This window comes from Ascaphus truei, chromosome 4 (assembly GCF_040206685.1).
Source record: "Ascaphus truei isolate aAscTru1 chromosome 4, aAscTru1.hap1, whole genome shotgun sequence".
Lineage (NCBI taxonomy): Eukaryota > Metazoa > Chordata > Amphibia > Anura > Ascaphidae > Ascaphus > Ascaphus truei.
The window spans coordinates 6,055,888-6,076,031 of record NC_134486.1 but is presented as its reverse complement, the minus strand read 5'-3'; the positions used below and the strand labels follow the sequence as shown (position 1 = coordinate 6,076,031).

General features: G+C 45.9%; 2 protein-coding genes across 3 annotated transcripts in view; both read left to right on the top strand.

Moving 5' to 3' along the window:
• The window catches only part of LOC142492537 (antileukoproteinase-like), a 23,587-nt gene extending 17,589 nt beyond the window's left edge, over positions 1-5,998 (top strand). The window contains exons 4-6 of one of the 2 annotated variants that reach the window (XM_075595236.1): positions 345-488; positions 3,639-3,782; positions 5,662-5,998. In XM_075595236.1, coding sequence (XP_075451351.1) covers positions 345-488; positions 3,639-3,782; positions 5,662-5,675 — 302 coding nt within the window. In that variant the 3' untranslated portion in view covers positions 5,676-5,998. Of the gene's footprint in view, positions 1-344; positions 489-3,594; positions 3,783-5,661 lie in introns of both variants that reach the window. The other variant, XM_075595235.1, reaches the window with a different exon arrangement.
• The window catches only part of LOC142492538 (antileukoproteinase-like), a 193,111-nt gene that overhangs the window by 17,567 nt on the left and 155,400 nt on the right, over positions 1-20,144 (top strand). The gene's annotated exons all lie outside the window — the stretch shown is intronic.

The following is a 20,144-nucleotide window of genomic DNA, read 5'->3' as shown; positions in this document are numbered from 1 at the left end:
GACCCACGAACGGGTCTTTTCTCAGGGTGATGCCCTGAGGAATATATATATATATATATATATATATATATATATATATATTTTTATATATATATATATATATATATATATATATATATATATATATATATATATATATTTATATATATATATATATATATATATATATATATATATATATATATATATATATATATATATTCCTTGTGCATGTTTTGCATTTAGTTAACTGTATTAAATACCACTGAAAGTACTAAAATTAAACTCCTGTCATTAGTTCCATGCCTTCTCTTCACTCTGTGATTCTGACAGATGTTGTAGTCTGATGTCCTTCTGTGTTACAGTGAAACTTGGAAGTTGTCCACCAACGTTGGCAAAATGTAAAACCCCCCTTCCCCTGCCAAGGTGTAAAAGTGACAGCCAGTGTCCCGGGAAAAAGAAGTGCTGCACCCCGTTCTGTACTCAGCAGTGTACAGACCCCATCATGGGTAAGTATACACCTCAAGCACAGTGACAACAATGTATTGTGTCTCAATCACTTTGTGAAGATCTATAGAAATTCTAGTAGCCAAGAAGAGTACATTTATTGTAGGTTATGATACCACGAGGGTTCTTCACAGACGTTATCGTGCACACAGATCTCTTCTTCATGTGATCAAAAAGACTCATAGAACTGATTGAAATTACGATACTAATAGGTTTATTACCTGAGGTGTGCACCATGTTGCAGGGACTAATGCACAAACCCTACACAATACAGGCATACCCCGCATTAACGTACGCAATGGGACCGGAGCATGTATGTAAAGCGAAAATGCACTTAATGTGAAGCCCTATCTTTTATCCACTTATCGATGCATGTACAGTACTGCAATCGTCATATACGTGCATAACTGATGTAAATAAAGCATTTCTAACAGGCTCTATAGTCTCCCCGCTTGCGCACAGCTTCGGTACTGGTAGGGAGCCGGTATTGCTGTTCAGGACGTGCTGACAGGCGCATGCATGAGCTGCCGTTTGCCTATTGGGCGATATGTCCTTACAAGTGAGTGTCCTTAAAGCGGGGTATGCCTGTAATATGAAACTGTATGAAGTCATTGTAGAACATACAGATTGACCACTATTCACCTGCACCCTGAGCGTCACTTTCAGCGGGTGGACCATGGCTGAAGTGCGGCCATGATAGTTGTAAAGCTTAGGGTCCATTTCCCGTATTTATTATACAGCGTGGTACCTGCTTCTGAATGGGACTCCTGCTGCGTTAAACCTACAGCGCCGCACCTGTCTGGCAGAGATGCTCATAGAGTGCTGAGAGAAGCAGTCCCCTCTCTCTGCATAGCTCTTACAGGCAATCACACAGGTTTTGTTTTCCATACATTGGATTGAAGCAGAAAATCTCCAGAGCAGAACCACATTAATGTCAAGTCCAGGGACTCCCTGCTTCCTGAGATACAGGCATACATATCAGATGCCGGTATCTCCTGCAAGCTTAAATGTCCTACGTCATGTGATCAGGACAGAGAGGTTGGTTTAAGGGTGTAGTTGCCCCAGGATGGGTGATTAGGCAGTGAGCACCGCTAAGGTAATTAAGTTGTTAATCCCTCCAGCTTCCCACCTGGTAGGCCTAACCACACACACTGGGGCAACTACACTCTTCACCCACCCCCTCTGCAACCAAAACCCCCCACCATTATCACACACAGTAATGGGTAAAAGCCCTGTAAGCCAAACATTGCTAATAGCGCGTTTGCCCATTCAAATATACAGTACAGTACTGCATATAAAATACAAATTACAATAGAATTAAAACAAACACTAGCCATGTAATCCTTTGATTGTCACTGAGATTATCTATGCCATCAATGGGGGCACAGAGAGCTACATTGGCATTCAATGGGAAAAATGATTTCCAACCCCTCTACCCAAACAAGACCCACCCAAAAAAACAGATCTGGCTAATAACACGTTTGCCCATTCAAAAGCAATTAATAGTCAGACACCCTATGGTAAATAAAAGTAGTAATTGCCCATACCAAAATGAAGGCCATCCTTGTCCTCCTCCTCCTCCTGGAGACACAGAGAGATGGACCGCTTCTATCTGCTCTCTCTGCTGTAAGAGCTGTGCGGGGAGACACAGAGAGAGGGACCGCTTCTCTCTGATCTCTCTGCTGTAAGAGCTGTGCGGGGAGACACAGAGAGAGGGACCACTTCTCTCTGATCTCTCTACTGTAATAGCTGTGCGGGGAGACACAGAGAGAGGGGCCGCTTCTCTCTGATCTCTCTGCTGTAAGAGCTGTGCGGGGAGACACAGAGAGAGGGGCCGCTTCTCTCTGCTCTCTCTGCTGTAAGAGCTGTGCGGGGAGACACAGAGAGAGGGACAGCTTCTCTCTGATCTCTCTGCTGTAAGAGCTGTGCGGGGAGACACAGAGAGGGACCGCTTCTCCCTGCTCTCTCTGCTGTAAGAGCTGTGCGGGGAGACACAGAGATAGGGACCATTTCTCTCTGATCTCTCTGCTGTAAGAGCTGTGCGGGGAGGCACAGAGAGAGGGACCGCTTCTCTCTGATCTCTCTGCTGTAAGAGCTGTGCGGGGAGACAGAGATAGGGACTGCTTCTCTCTGATCTCTCTGCTGTAAGAGCTGTGCGGGGAGACACAGAGAGAGGGACCACTTCTCTCTGATCTCTCTGCTGTAAGAGCTGTGCGGGGAGGCACAGAAAGAGGGACCGCTTCTCTCTGATCTCTCTGCTGTAAGAGCTGTGCGGGGAGACACAGAGAGAGGGACCGCTTCTCTCTGATCTCTCTGCTGTAAGAGCTGTGTGGGGAGACACACAGAGAGGGACCGCTTCTCTCTGATCTCTCTGCTGTAAGAGCTGTGTGGGGAGACACAGAGAGAGGGACCTCTTCTCTCTGATCTCTCTGCTGTAAGAGCTGTGCGGGGAGACACAGAGAGAGGGACCGCTTTTCTCTGATCTCTCTGCTGTAAGAGCTGTGCGGGGAGACACAGAGAGAGGGACCGCTTCTCTCTGATCTCTCTGCTGTAAGAGCTGTGCAGGGAGGCACAGAGAGAGGGGCATCATAGTACTACAGTAACATTGTTTCATAATAGTGTGATAATATATTAACATGTAAATATGGTAACCTAGTAACTACTGTATAGTAGTAACATGATAACATGGTAACATACTGTTGTAAATGAGACACACAGAAAGATCAGATTCCTTGACGTTTGGCTCTTTGTTAGACTCTCCCTGGGGAGACACGTGCATTGTATTTATATTGATACACACGTATCCCATCATTAAACCCCAGTATTGTATTTGCCAAACTAAATGCAAATCCTTCCTGACTAGGAAATTGCAATCAGAGTTTCTCCCCGGATCAATAATCTGCTTTAGGAATTTCCCATTTCCTTGTAACTGCTGTATCTTTCAGCTTCGTTTCCAAGCATACTAATATGGGAATGTTCCTATTCTGGAAAGTACTGATTTTCTATTGTATTTGATGAAAATATATAAATCAAATGAACATAAATACAACAAAAATAATGTTTTTTGTTTAAATACATTTTATGGGATTCTACCTCCTCTTTACACAGTGATTCTGACAGATGTTAAAGTTCGATGTCATTGTGTTTTGCAGAGAAATCTGGAATATGTCCAAGGACATTGGCAAAATGTGCCTTCCCGCTTCCCCCGCCAATGTGTAAAAATGATATTGAGTGTCCCGGGAAAAAGAAGTGCTGCACTCCATTCTGTACACAGGAGTGCACAGACCCCATTAAAAGTAAGTGGATACCCCAAACACATTGACAAAAATGTACTTATCGTGTCTCAATCTCTTTGTTAATAGTTATGGGTGCTCAAACTAGGAGTGCGCCCCCTAGGGGATGTGCAATACTTTCTATTTTTGGGGGGAGGCTGAACCGAGCCCCGTGCTTACAGCGGCCTTGTGCTCTTTCTCATAACATTTAAATTGAATGTCAGGGGAGAGCACAGGGCCTCTGTGACTGTCTCTCACCTTTTTTTCCTCTGGCATTTTCTCAATGCAATAACGCAGCATCAAATGACGCCGCAATGTCAAATGGCGATGCATTGTCATGACAACGTGATGTTACATGATGCTGCGATATCACAGCATTGAGGAGATGCCGGAGAGCAGCTAAGAGGTCCGAGGGGGCGCGACTTAAAAAGCTTGAACACCACTGTGTTAAGATCTATAACATTTCTAGCACTTTAGAAGTGTACTTTTATTTTAGGTTATGATTTACAATACTGAATATGTAAACGAGACCGCAATCACCTATGCATATCTCTTATTTAAAGGACATGTTTGGTGCTTAGAGGGTAAGGATAGATAATCACAGTGTTGATCAAAAAGAATTTTATCAGAAAGATTTCCCCCTTTATACAGCACTCAAAACATATACAATCAAATAGTGGACAAAAGCAAATGGTCCTGCAGATATGCTGCGATTAGCTGAGAAGTATCCCAGAATCACGGTGGAAATCAAAAATAATAAAATTTTATTACGTCTACATAGATCATTAAAAACACAGATGCAGTATTAAAAATCCCTGTATTTAGGTGGCGGATATGAATAATTATTGTAGCAATAAGGTAAGTATCCTTGGTATATATCTCAGTCTATTCATATCCTCACATCCAAGATTATAGCTATCAGAGACAGACTTGTATATACTGAGTATCGCTAGAAGTGTTAAATAGTATCAGAGGTGATATCTGACGTACCTGGTAATCACTAGTAAGTGATTCTGTATATTACCGCAAAATTGCGGCCGTGATTAACCCTATTAGTACTCCCAATGCTAACCACTGTTGGTTGCTACTCATATGTGTGGCCTGAGAATTCAGACTTAGTTGCACACAGTCGGCTACCATTAGTAACAAAGAAGAATGTTAAGACTCTTTCTCTTATATTGCAATAGTCTCTAAAGCATTGGTATACGAAATAGCACAAAATAGCGAAAAAGCACAAAACAAAAAGCCTCTGCTCGATACAAGCCTGCTCATGCATAGGTGTAGGATGTCGCCACTCAGAGTGACGTCACTGACATGACGTCCTACGTTCCCGACGCATTGATTTCCACCGTGATTCTGGGATACTTCTCAGTTAATCGCAACATATCTGCAGGACCATTTGTTTTTGTCCATTAGTTGATTATATATGTTTTGAGTGCTGTATAAAGGGGGAAATCTTTCTGATAAAATTCTTTTTGATCAACACTGTGATTATGATTTACAATAGACAGGAAAATTGTTAGACTAGGTGTGACACGTGGATCTTATCTGCCACAACATTTTATGTGCATATAACAAATTTTTTTCACAGAAAGATTAGTGCATACATATCTATCCTAAATATATATGGAAAACATAGCTCAAGTGTTGTCTAATACTTTAGAACCGACATTGACAAGGGGAATTAATTGGCCAGTGATGTCTATATCCCTACCGTATATGTTTCAATAACAAATTGTGTATACATTTACATATGAGTACAAAGGGCAGAAAATCAATAATATGTTCATTTTAAATCTATTACTATATAAAATATTGCTACAGTGTATAATACAGTACATCATATGGCAATGGGTCTATATGTAAATAATGTTAATAACTGTATTTGTCTCTATACTTGTAGATTTTCCAGTTTGAATCCCATCGAATTGGTCTGGCATGAATTGAAGCATCATCTGCAAGCATTTGAAGCCAGTGAACAAAGATTATCTAATAAAGGAGAAACATAAACACTGGTATGATGTGTCTGAGTGATGAAACATGCAACAACTACCTAAACCATCTATGGAATATATTATTAGTAGTAATAGACAGAAACGGAATGGAAATAGGGATGTAAATGAAGGACTGCATTTTAAGGCTTAAAAATGTTTTATTTTGAAGTGTCCTGAACAAAATCAACTTTATTCAATTCTGCTGTACTGCACCTAAACCAAATAAAGGAACTGTAGTGTGTTGAATATTGAGCACTCGGTTTGTTTTCTTATGGGCCTTAACATGATTTGATATGTTTGCTTAACGGTAAATCAGCATCACTCCATGCTCAACTGCACTGTCCCAAGCGTGTCAAATTTATTAGCCAAGTAATTAATTATTTGCAACAGGTATAGTTTTCTTTAGAACCGTGCCATAGATTATTTTATTTACTTTAGGAGTAATCTGCTGCTCAACATGCTCCTCTGCTCTGACCTACTGTAGAAATGCAGAAGCAAAAAATGGCTTGGTTGAGGTGGGAGGGGGTTAAGTGGGAGAGCGGCATTCTAGCCTGTTCTTTTGTCCACCATATCTATACTAATGTTATGACAACATCATTCCAATCTTACTTGCAATGGATATACTGTATATAAGGAACAGGACTTTGGGTCCAGTTATAGTGCAGCAGATATATTCCACTGATATATTGTATAACAAGTCCCAAAAACCACTGACATCAATATTCTTTTTTCATTGGTAAAATTGATCAGATGAAACTGTTCCAAACAGATTAATGTCCATTGTCAACCAAATATAAAGTTATTGAATATGTGACTGCCATGTGAGGCTTCAAGTGGGATTTATAGGGTATTGGGGGAACACATCACCATAGGCAAATGGTTCCCTTTTCTCCTCCCACACTCAAATAAGTCACTGAATAGTATTGGTGACACAGTAAGGTATCAGTAATCATATCATAGTCCACTCACTTGATTGAAGAATGATGATAACCAGCAAGAAATCCGTGTAGGTGTGCATCCAACTTGATTGAAGATCAGGAGAAAGGTAGCCTCAAAAGAGGGGAGTGGAGCACAGCATAGGGACCAACAACAGGAACCAGCACACCATAGGTTAAAAATCTAGTTTATTGGTCAAACAAGGGGGGACACCAAAAACGGGGACAATCACCCACTCTGATGCGTTTTGGGCTAAGCTCTTTGTCAAAGCATATGCCCCATCACAGAAAACACATAGTTATATACATATTTTAATTACCTTGATTGATCGCACCCTCCGGAATCGATGACGTCAGCAAAACCAGTAGAATATCTCGCAAGACTCCTTGTGTAGTCAGAGCCTCAAGGGACCACTCACCAGAATGTATTGCGCCATCTAACCAGGAGGATACGTCAATGCAGGCAGATACAGGGATCTAAGTCCCGATCGTGCCTGAAACCGGAAGTGATGTTGCGGGGATCAGTCCCTAATCTCTCGAGACTCCCAGACTCACTGGTGTCTCTAGCAAGCAAGGGAGAGCCCCACAGCGCCATCCACCGTGGAGGAGACACAACACGGGCATAGACTGACCTATACCTACATAGAGTTAGTAATCCTGCATCACTGTATGAAACCCAATATCACATATCTGTAAATAATAAACAATACAGGATCATAGAGTGATGATGAACTATAAAAAAACAACAAAACAACATTAAAATTACAATATGGACATTCTATGCTAACTATATAGGTTATGTCAAATGTTTATTATAAAAAAATATTTTTTAATTTTAAAAAGTAAAAAGGGGAATAAAATAGTGGTTGACAGAGAGACATATATTTATTATAAATTTAATCAGGATATATTTAGAATTCTACCCATAGTACACAATATATAGTCTCACTGTTTGTCAATATGGAGACAGATAATTCTCCTTGTAGAATACCTGACTCTTATTGACCTGGGGAAGGAATTGCGGGTCTTAAACGATGACAAATTCTCCTTTCTTAACATTTCACACCCCATTGTACCTATTTTTCACCATCTCCCAAAGATCCAAAAATCCCTCATTAATCCACCAGGTAGACCTATTGTCTCTAGCATTGGATCTTTGGGAGATGGTCTGTCTAAGTGCGTGGATTCTTATTTACAGCCACTTGTTCACCAACTCCCTTCATACCTTAGGGACTCTTCAGACTTAATTAACACACTCTCCACTTTCACATGGTGTGCACAATACACATGGGTTACTTTAGATGTTACATCACTCTACACCTGTATTAGTCACGCACAAGGAATTCAAGCTACACAACATTTTCTAGATAAATCTTTATTATCACCAGCACAAATTATTTTCATTATGGAAGCAATGACATTTTTGTTACATCATAATTATTTTCTTTTTAATAACTCCTACTTTCTTCAGACACGAGGCACGGCGATGGGCACTTCATTTGCCCCATCATACGCTAACCTTTTCATGGGTTTCTGGGAGACTTTATTTATTTTCGGGGACACCAATCCATATCGTACAAATATTATATTCTACCGTCGCTTTATCGACGATTTGATTCTGATTTGGAGAGATAGCAGTATGGAATTGGCTCTGTTTATTGACTAACTCAAAAAAAATATATACAATCTAAAATTCAAATTTGAATCGAATAGACATCATATTAATTACCTTGATGTCTGTTTTTATGTCGATATGAATGCTACTGTCCAAACTGACCTCTATCGTAAGATTAATTCCCGGAATTCCTTTCTCCAGGCTAAGAGGGCACATCCGATTCCTTTAATTAAGGGAATACCGAAGGCGCAATTTTTACGTTTACGCTGAATATGTTCGACTGATCAAGCCTTCATTGATAGATCCATTGATCTTAAAAATAGATTCCTAGTGAGGGGATATGATAATTCTAACATAGATTCTGCGTACACTAATGCTCTACAAATGGATCGGAAAGATCTGTTAAGATCCAATAAGAAAAGAAAAAATACATTCTCCAAAGACTCAACACCTCTGTTCATATCTACTTATAGTAGACAATCCAGACATATCCGTGACATTATTTTGAAGCATTGGAATGTACTTAAGCTTGATGAACAACTTAAAAAATATGTGGAAAGGGCTAAGACACTTGGACACTATCTATCACCAAGCCTGTTACAGACCAATGCCAAAACTAATGTTACTACAAAGATTAAAGGTTTTAAAAAATGTGGAAATTGCAATATGTGCAAATATGCGACTCCACTTAAAAGCTTAAAAAATATCTACACTAAAGAAAAGTTAAAGATTCAATTTTTGATTACATGTAATACCAATTAAGTTATTTACATGTTGCAATGCGGCTGTTGCAGTAAGTATATAGGAAGGACGATACGTCCTCTAAAACAGAGGATATCTGAACATCTACGTTCCATTAAAGAGAAGGATGAAAAATATCCAGTGTCCAGACATTTCTCTGCATGTTCCTTAGGTAAGATCAATAATTTTACATTTCCTGCCCTTGAATTTGTTAAGGCACCAGTCAGAGGTGGAAATAGGGAAAACATCTTGAACCGCAGAGAGATGTTCTGGATACACTCCTTGGGAATGAACACAGACTGGGAATTAAAACATTTTCTATCCCAATAGTCGTGGTGTTCATTCCTCGCTGAATACTTTGCAATTTATGCTATTCTTTCCCACTTTGAGAAGATGCAGTCATTGTATATTTGCTATCTTTTCACTTTATGTATAAGGTTCTTTCTTTATTATTATGACTTATAGATCATATGTATTAGTATGAATATGGCCACTAGGGTCAGCATAACTATCTAAAGTCAAACACTACATGTTTCATATAGTTGGGAATTGTACGGATAATTATCTGTCTCCATGTTGACATACAGTGAGACTATATATTGTGTACTAGGGGTAGAATTCTGGATATACTGTAGTTCGCAGTTTGGGCAATAAAGGAGGAGCTGATAAAAAGGGCATAGTTAGTGCAAAATGTGTTTCAGCATATTGCTAGTATTATACTAGATCAGTGTTTCCAAACAAAGGGGTCATGTAACCCCGGGGTGTCGGAGACTAAACATAAGGGTGCCCTGTGGAAAAACAAATGACGTGAGCTTTTAGTGTATCAGCCCAAATACTGAAATATTTTATGTACAGTAAGTGTAAAATAAAATTGCTTTTTCATATGAATCTCTATCCAGTTTTACCCTCTTGCAGTGCAAAGACATAGTGACTGGCACTGTATGTAAAATAAAGGCGTAAAGCTCAGGGGCATCAGCTTTTAATGTGTGCAAAATAATCTAATTGGCCATTCATTTACAGTGTCACTTATTCTAACTTTACCATTATATTTTTAGTAAACGTAGGAATTTGACACCGCTTAATGAAATCTTCTTCTTTTTTTTTTTGTTATTTGAAAGATTTTCTTTGAAGAAACAATAGAAAACAATCTTAAGTAATGTATTCAACATTCTACAGGCAGAGTGCAGCACACTTCTGTGGGGAAAAAAAAGCTGTGTGTGCTGTGCACGCGCATAGTAAGTGAAACTTCTTTGACTTTTGTCAAAGAAATTGTTTGTGATGTTTTAATTAAAAATCAAAATACAATTTCATTGACAAAACGCAAATAAATTTTGACTTTGAAGGTGCGTGCTCAGCACACATCCCCTGTATTAGCTATTTGCACTAGGTGTGAATTCCTCGTGCGTGTGACTGTGTGACTGTGTGTGCGTGTGACTGTGTGTGTGTGCGTGCGTGTGACTGTGTGTGTGCGTGTGACTGTGTGTGCGTGCGTGTGACTCTGTGTGTGTGTGCGTGTGACTGTGTGTGTGCGTGTGACTGTGTGTGTGCGTGTGACTCTGTGTGTGTGCATGTGTGACTGTGTGTGTGTGCATGTGTGACTCTGTGTGCGTGCATGTGTGACTCTGTGTGCGTGCATGTGTGATGTATGCGCACCCCCCCTGCACCTCGCATATGCCCCTGCACCTCACATCACCTGCACCTCACATCACCCCCCTGCACCTCACGTCACCCCCCTGCACCTCAGGTCACCCCCCTGCACCTCACGTCACCCCCCTGCACCTCACATCACCCACCCCCCTGCACCTCACATCACCCCCCTGCACCTCACATCACCCCCCTGCACCTCACATCACCCCCCTGCACCTCACATCACCCCCCGGCACCTCACATTAACCCCCTACACCTCCTCACCTCACATCACCCCCCGGCACCTCACATCACCCCCTCACATCACCCCCCTTCACCCCCTCACATCACCCCCCTTCACCCCCTCACATCACCCCCCTTCACCTCCCCTCACCCCTACAACTCCCCTCACCCCCTGCACCTCCGATCACCCCCTGCACCTCACATCACCCCCCTGCCCCTCACATCACCCCCCTTCACCCCCTCACATCACCCCCCTTCACCTCCTCACCTCCCCTCACCCCTACAACTCCCCTCACCCCCTGCACCTCCAATCACCCCCTGCACCTCACATCACCCCCCTGCCCCTCACATCACCCCCCTTCACCTCCTCACATCACCCCCCTTCACCCCCTCACATCACCTAACGGCGCCGCTGCCAGACGCTTCTGCGCATGCGTGGCGTCCGACAGGGTCGCCATGACTACTGCACATGCGCGGCGCGGGCTGCGCAGAGGTTGACGGCAGCTGAACAGCTCCCCTTGCGAGTGAGCCCAGCGGGGGGAGCTCTGTCTGAGTCTCCCGCCCAGCGGCATGGGAGTCTCCCGCCCGTGTATCCTGTGGCAGCAAGCCCACCTGCGGAGGTATGTGTATGTATTTATGTGTGTTTGTTTGTGTCAGTGTGTTTGAGTGTGTTTGCTCCGGGGGCAGGGGGACTTGCAGAATGCCGCTCGGTTCAAGCAGTAGATGCTGCCCCCATCACCGTGCAGCGGAAGCACTCGCCCCCGATGGAGTACAGAGCTACTACTGTCATTTGAGCTTGGCGTGCGGCTGGGACAGAGAGCGGGCCTGGTCCCAGGAGCCAGTCGGGTTGTAGCAGGAGAGCCGGGCCCGGTCCCCACTGCCCCGGATGCCGCCCGTGCCCATCTCCAACTGGGGGAAATTGCTGCCGGCCGTTAGGAGCGGCGCCGGCGCCGCTTCTGATTTTTTGAGCGGGTGTGATGTCAGTGTTGGGGTCGGGCTGAGCCAGAACACAGCCCGGCCTCAACTGCCAGCACTGACGTCACATCCGTTTCATTTCTGTCTCCACAATTCTTTTTTGCCCCAGTTCGAATGAGGTGCCACTAAGGAAGTTTCACTTCAAAAAGGAAACCATGCTTCATTTGATATACTACAGATTTAGCCAGACGTTCTGTTCCTGTGATCGTGGGGGGGGAAGAAGTAAAATTCTTCAGCATTCCATTTCATGTTGCGGGTGTGGCACAGTGAGCTGCCGCACGTCGCGGCTGACGAATGGTATTTTCGGGCTGCCGTAGTTCTTTGCAGTAAAGATAGGCAGAATTAGTGTATTTAAGCTAAATTCGCTGCTGTATTCTGAGGCTATTGCTACAGTGTTGTATAATTCTGTGCAAGATGCTTTTTTTACCCATAACCACCTTTTATTCCCAAAAACTCTTTCAATGCTTGAAAATGAAAGGGAAGAGCTATATAAATGAGAAAATATTTATTACAGTAAGTTTGAGAATCAGATTCACCTACGGTATAGAGATAAGATTCAACTTTAAGATAAGGATACAGATGAATCTCCCCCTCCTATGTTCAAATACTACAGGTGTGCTTTTCAAAATAGGAACAAGAAACTGGTCTAGGATGTACTTTCCTGCAGGTCAGCCACATTAGTATGGAGAGTTATAGGTAATATGTCATAATCGCTGAATGAACAAGATTGCATTTGGGGGCTTGGAGCACATGTGGAGAAAAAGATGCTCCCTCCAGATGTGGTGGTCTCTCTTTCAACAATCTATCCACGAGTGAATAGACACCATTGGTACATCCTCTCTAAAACAAGGTCATTTTTTTTTTACTCTACTCTACTCTCCATTCTCTTGTTATGCTCAGGTATCTGTGCCTGATCAGTGGTGGGTCTGGCCACAGGTGTGCAAGGTATACAACCATTATCATTTTCCCACTTGCCATGCTAGCTCTCAATAAAGCACTAGTTAAACGTAAAACCAAAAATGTGAAGGGATCTCCTAACAAATAATTAATACAAACATCTGTAACGGTAAACATCCTATACTGGGCTCAACCACTTCCTCATTGCTGAGCATAAACTTCTGTTTATGCGTTGAGCCGCCTGCTGTTCATTTGTTCCTGTTCTGTTTGTGCCTTCACCCTAACTTGCTTGGACCAGTCCTGTCTCGAGCCTGAACTTTGACATCAATGCGGATTCCTACTATCTCCATCCCTCTGACCCCAGCTACATACCTCGACCATTCTACCCTCTCTGCCCCTGGACCACGGTGTCACGGTAGACCAGGTATTACCATTATATTTAAATTGGGATTCAGGATTTACCACAACAAGGAGGGCAAAATAAAATGTAATTTATTTCTTTTCAGACAAACACACAATATTCACAATTACACTGGTAAAACACTTACTGGGATGGGGAAACTAAATTAAATGTCCACTGAACGAAACAAAGTCTCTGGACACCCCTGCACGCATGCAAGTGAGTGTGCGATTTGAGTCGTTCGACAGTCCTTGGCTAGAGGCGCAACTTGCCACCCCTATATCTTCGCCGAAGGGAAAGATTTCATAATGTCCTTGCAGGATTTGTTAATGAATCCCCAGCTCAAACGAATTCTGGAAGATGGTGCAAATCTTCGTTACGATGTAGTTAACCCCTCACATTCCGGAACCGCTGACTCTAAACCTTGGATGTTTCTTGGTTGATCTTAGGTGAATCTGACTAGGACTGGGCCGCAGGCATGTTTATAAGGTTAAGACCCTATCACTAACATACACAACCAATCCTCCCATGGGAACAACTTTTCCCACCTACCCCAGACTTGCCTGTAGTTTGCAAAGAGGGCAGAAGTTGCTTCCTGGTTTGATCTGAGCATGTGCTAACTTGACACCTAAGCTGCTTAGCATACCGGGCCCAACCTCTAACCTGGTGACAGCAAGACTAGGATTTGGCTACCAAGTGTGAAGTGATGTAAGGAATCCACACCTCAGTTTACTGCTTACCTTGCCTTACAGACCTGTGCAGTCCTGGAACACTCCTCCTGGTATCTACTGCAGCTGTGCAAGCTATCACTGCAACCTAGCCTTGTACTCACTCATTGGAGCAGTGCCCACACACCCTCCTCCGGGGATTGGCCCGCTGGCCTTTAAGTACTGCATCCTTCATGGATGTGTTTGCCACAGCCACCTGTCTTGGCCGCCTTGTTACTGTTTTCATGTTCATGTTCCTTGTTCCTAGTTCATGTCTTGGTTCCTGTGCTGAAGCGGTGGATCTCCAGCGTTACTTCAGCTCCCTGTCTCCTGAGACCTGCTGCCCTTCCCATAGCAGAGGTCTGTCTCTGGGTCCTGGGGCCTGCTGCTCTCTCTCCATTGTAGAGGCCGTGTCCTGGTTCCTGTGCTGAAGTGGTGGATCTCCAGCGTAACTTCAGCTCCCTGTTTCCTGAGGCCTGCTGCCCTTCCTCTAGCAGAGGCCTGTCCCTGTGTCCTGAGGTCTGTAGCTTTCTCTCCCCACACAGGCTTGTTCTGGACTCCTGCGCTGAAGCATTGGTTTACCAGTGCTGCCTGGCAGTGTGCCCACTCCGGTCAGCCTTCTCCTTCCTGAGACTGGCGCCATGGGTCGTGGACGCCACTCGTGCAAATTCGTCCCCGACCTGCAGCAATTTCGCTGAAGCAGGAAGACCTGCTTGATCTCCTGTTGCCGACTCCCTGCTTGGAATATGTTTACCATGATGTCTCCAATCCTGACCCTGGCTCGTCCACTGACTACACTGCTCTCTCCAGTCCCGATCCTGCTATGTACGACTACAAACTGCACAATCCGGATCAGCCTGCGCGGTCTAAGGTCGGTGCTTATACAACCCCACCTCAGCCACGCGGTCCGACCCTGGTTTGTGGTGAGCAAAACCGTGATAAGTGCCTATACTTCGCACCGGTATCTGATACTTACAAATATCCTGGCCATCCTAATATCTAGGGTCTCTGAGGCTCTTCAATGCCGGACTTCTCTTAGACACTGGGACACCACCTTAGCAGGGTGCCCTTTGAAGTACGGAGATGAAAAATCCATCAGCTCATTCATCCATAACATATGGGCATCTTAATGGATTCATTGCTGGTTTGGCAGGAAAGGGTTCCTGCCTGTACATTTTAAAACACCAATACAATACAGTTTATTTATAAATGTATGTTCTTTGTATGAAAAAAATATAAAACTCATATGTATCTTCATGGTTTCTTTTAACCTAGCTGCACTACAAAAATTAGAGTGCTAGCTCTTTCCTAGCGCAAGTTATCCACTTAATTGAAGGGGCTCTGTGATGTGGGTTGCAGTTTGACCTATAATCGGTCTGGGTTACAAGCTGGCATACAATGTATCCGTCTTGGCTTTTGATCTGTAACCGCAGACGCGCGCCAACAATTCAGCTTAAGTGGATAACGAGACGGCAGGATACCATGTATCAAGAAAACACTTCAGCTAAACCACAGACCACAGACCACTTGTTCAATTGACTTTGTGGTCTGGAAACTGATACCTACTTACTCGCAGGCACACCTCCAATTTAGCGCTTGGCACCGCGCTAGAAGCTCCCCCTTGAGTCGCAAATACAGTTAGCACATTTCTCATTCATTGATTTAACTGCAGCTAGCTTCTGAGCTGCAAAACAGGGACAATAAAGGGAAAACCTGGTATTATTGTGTCAATAAATTTTAACCCCTTCTGTCCCAACACGGTTTAGGGTTAACCAGCCTGCCATAATACCTTTATTATTATTATATTATATATTAACACTTTCACCGCCAAAGGAAGGGATGTAAGTAAGGAAGGGAGGTAAGTAATACAGCAGGGTGATATGGGAGGAGGGGTGAGAAACACGGCAAGGAGATATGGGAGGGAGGTGAGTAACACGGCAGGGAGATATGGGAGGGAGGTGAGTAACATGGCAGGGAGATATGGGAGGGAGGTGAGTAACATGGCAGGTAGATATGAGGGAGGTGAGTAAGATGCAGGGGGATATGGGAGGGAGGTGAGTAACATGGCAGGGAGATATGGGAGGGAGGTGAGTAACATGGCAGGTAGATATGAGGGAGGTGAGTAACATGCAGGGGGATATGGGAGGGAGGTGAGTAACACGGCAGGGAGATATTGGAGGGATAATATGTGTAAAAGGAGGGGTCAAAGGCTGACAACTCCCCAAGTACTCTACTTACTGCACTCGGTATATATCCACCTTATTGGTGCGGTGTAAATACCCAAATACACAAATGTAGGTGACCATATGGCATCAATCACGATTAACAACTGCTCCCATCACTGTGGAAGGATAGATGCTACTAAAAGCCATATTGGGCTAGAAAATATTCTCTTTGCTCTATGTTGTTATATTATGTAGTTCAATTGATTAAATGATGATATATACATTTATACATATTATATGTAACGGTATTTCTGGCCCGGCCTGACTCACCCAATCTCACATTGGCCCCTGTGGTCTAACCGGTCCCCATTACATGGTAGTAGTGTCTGGTGGTGCACCTGTTGGCTACAGGACTCCTGAGTCTCCCGCATGATGGTGTGTGGGGAGGACCCGTCCAGACAGGCAGCTGAGGTAGTGTGCTGAGTCTCACCTAGTTCCAGTGCAGCGCCTCCACCTCACCAGGGTCCCTGCGTCCGCAAGGGGATGATCCTGACGAGGAACTCCTCCGTGGTGCTCCTCTCTGTACACTCATTCCAGATAGATACACGAGAGGGTTTCTGGCTGAACTCATCTTTATTGACACGGCAGGGCATCTGCCCTCCACAAGGAGTATCTTCAGCCACTCATCTTGCCCGTGCCCCCTTTAGTTAGGTATGTCACCTAGATCAGGGATTCACTATTCCCGCAGGAATCACTATCCTGTGCCAGGTCCCTGGACACAGCCCCTCATGGGGTCATTATAGCTTAACTGACGTGATCATAGAACTTGAACTCCTTCCTCAACTGGACTTGAACTAGACAGCAACTAACTTTGCAACACAGTGCTGTGCCTTATGTAAGCTTCTGAAGCTGACACACCTCTGACATCACTAACCATGGAGTCAGAGCATGTGACCAGTTCCAGCCATACACAGGGCACCCCACCAGGGTGTGAGGGAAAACCTCCATGATTAATACTGGCATGCCCATACTTACCAGGCCTTACTGCCAGCAGGAGAGATGACTGTAGGCATTTTACATGACCGCTACATTCTCCCCCTGGTGAATCCCATCGTCCTCGCTGGGACCTAAATTTAGATACCTCTTGCCAGGAAGCACTGCAACAGAAACATAATTAGGTTAACATCCATACAAATTTTCAGCATATTGTAAACATGACTTCAGTACATTCCGCCAAGCCCGCCCCGACCAACAGCCATGAACCCGCGTAATGTCTCAGTACCCCCTTAATAATAGTGATCTGGGTCAGGTTTCCTCACTTCCCGGTTACCCATATCCAGGACCGTGACATAGTAATGCCTAGGCGATCCCCTCTCTGGCCTATAGGTCACCCTATGTTTGTGGATATTCCTCCCTATGCTCCACACTCGCATCAGGGTGTCTATCCTTTCCTCCGCCTTCTTACCTACAATGACGCTCCCCCTATTGACTAAGTACAGCTCTATAGTCTCTTGGAGCCACTTTTCCCTATTGTCCTCAATTTCATCCATCAGGGGCTCCGGAACATAGGGATACTCCAACCCATGGGATTTTTTATACTTGACTATTATAGCCCTCTCCGCCCTACTGACCCTGGTCAGATCAGCATTAACTGCCCTCACAGGTAACACCCATGATAGGGGCTCATCAGAATCTACTGGATCTGACAGTGTGTCGGGACCCATGGGCGCTATGTCTCTACGCTCCAGCTGGAACCACCTCTCCCGTAATTCCCTGTCCCTCTGCTCGGGTGTGAACTCTCCCTCTCTCCACCAGAAGTCTACCACGTCCTCCCGCCGGATGAGGAACCGAGTACGGTCCATCCATGCGGAGTACCCCTCAAATAGTGGAGCCCACCACCGGGTCTCCTTAAAGGGATTAGGCCCTGGTTCCCGGTCGTCGTCAAGCGAGAACACCCCTGAAGACCTTGTGGATCGTGATGTGAACCACCTCGAAGAGCCCGGGGCCTTTACCACTGGTTGGGGTGCTGTATCCGCCACCCTCAATTCTCCCCCTCCCCGTGAATCACCTTCCGTAGCTCCACTGAGCTGCCTCTCCCCAGTCCGTCTTTCCTCCCCCCCCAAAGGTATGTCCACAAGTTCCAAGCTGGGCGGGGAACCCGGTGACCGTGTGATAGGGGTAGGGGCATTACCTAGGGCATGGGGTTGGGCATAGGGGCATGGAACAGGACCCCACGGGGTTATTACCCGCTCTTGACTGTCCGTGGACCGGTCCAAGGAAGATGTCTCCTCGCCCTCATCAGTCCTGAAACCGTCTCTCCATTTTCTGGGCAATACGAGCGGTCGGGGACCTTCCCCCAATCGCCGAAGCGTCGCTGCTTCCCCTTCCTGGGTTCCGCCGCCGCCACCGGAAGTGACGTCCTCCCCGGAACCGGAAGCTTCGCCATCTTGCGTGGGACCCCCATGCGGGATCTCTTCTTCCACGACGACATCCGGTTGCTCCGCCGTCGCCACCGGAAGTGATGCCGTTCCTCCACGTGCGCCTGAGGCCTGGCGCGGCCCTTCCAGCTCTATGCCGTCTGCTGCAACCAGGTAAGTAATAGCGCTGCTTGGCTTACCCGTCCGCAGGGGTGTAGGCGTCTCTCTCCCGTCTCCGCCATGTCCTGGGGTGGCAGGACTCCGTCGGTCGGATCGCCGATCTGCGGGGGACGTCCGGTCACTCACCCCACGGGGCGTCGTTCTTCCCGTCTGTCTTTTCCGCTCCGTTTTTGCTACCGCCAGCTCACGGAGGTCCTCATCAGAGTAGTCCCCTCGCCCCGACCTAGGGGTCTCGGGGCGGGGTGAAAGTCTCTTTGCCCCTGTCGCGGGGGTTAATCCAGCCGCCTCAATGGCCAGTGACCCAGCCGACTTGACCGGCTCCAGTCCCCTGTCTCCGGGACTCGCGCGGTTGATCCATAGCGCGCCCGGGGACTCAGCAGAGCGCCGTGTCACGTCCACCGGGGGGTCAGCAGGCTGTATTGGGATGAACGTGGGCATAGGCCACAGATACAAAGTCCCGCAATGAGGGCAACGTGCCACCGTATTCACAGTACCTCCGGGCAGCTCGCATTGTAGGCAGAGCCCGACCACCGTCTCAGTATTGGCCACCCTCACCACCAGCACTCCGCCGGGCACTGAGTAGGGCTGGGTGGAGACCATAGTGCCCACAGTGGAGGAGCAGGCCATTCTTTGTACAGGAGTCACTTCCTGTACAGGTCTCTCCTTCTCTGTGGTTCCTCGCAACTGACTGGTGGAAGTTGCTGGATCCGCCACTCCCTGCTTCGGCTCCTCCCTTCTCTGACAGAGTTGGAACCCGCCCCCAGGGGTTGCAATAATGGGCGGGTCCCACAGGGGAATATCATGCCCCTTAATTAAGGCCGCACCTCTCTCAGTCCTGGTGGGCGCGGTCTGCGTTTTCGCGCCAGTTCCCTCCTCAGAGCTGGAGTCTTTTCCCGCGGCTAGTTCCCGCCTTCTCCTTGCAGCAGCTTTTTGTGCAAGGTACCCTTCTTTTTTGTACATCACCTCCGCAGCCGGAACTACTTTGTGTAGTGGCGCCGTCTGGATATCAGTCCCTTGGCCCAGTGAGTGCATCCCCACAGGCCATAATTGAAAGTCACTCCCCCTGGTCGAAATCAGGGGAGGGTCCCATAGACTCAACGGTTGACTCAGCACAGGGGCTGAATTAGTCACTGTCCATCCCGGCGCAGCCATAGCTTTCGCGCCATGCCCCCCATCAGGGCGGGGCTCTGCTGTTCGCGCCATTCCCGGCCAGCTCTGTGCAAGTCCTGCAGCAGCCATTTTTTCTGCGCCTGGCCCATGCGGTTTCCCTAGCAAGCGGGAACCGCCATTTTGGTTGGTTTTTGCGCCCAAAAAGTCCATTCGTTCGCTCTCCTCACGGGGTTCTCCCCCAATTATTGCAATGTCCTCACACTCTTCAAAGGTGGCCCCTCGCGGATAAAAACGGGGCAGCCACGGCCTTTGCTCCGCTCCAGAGCAGATTCGTTAAGGACAATTCAGCGACAGTCTGCTCTTCAGTGGGTTGCACGCCAC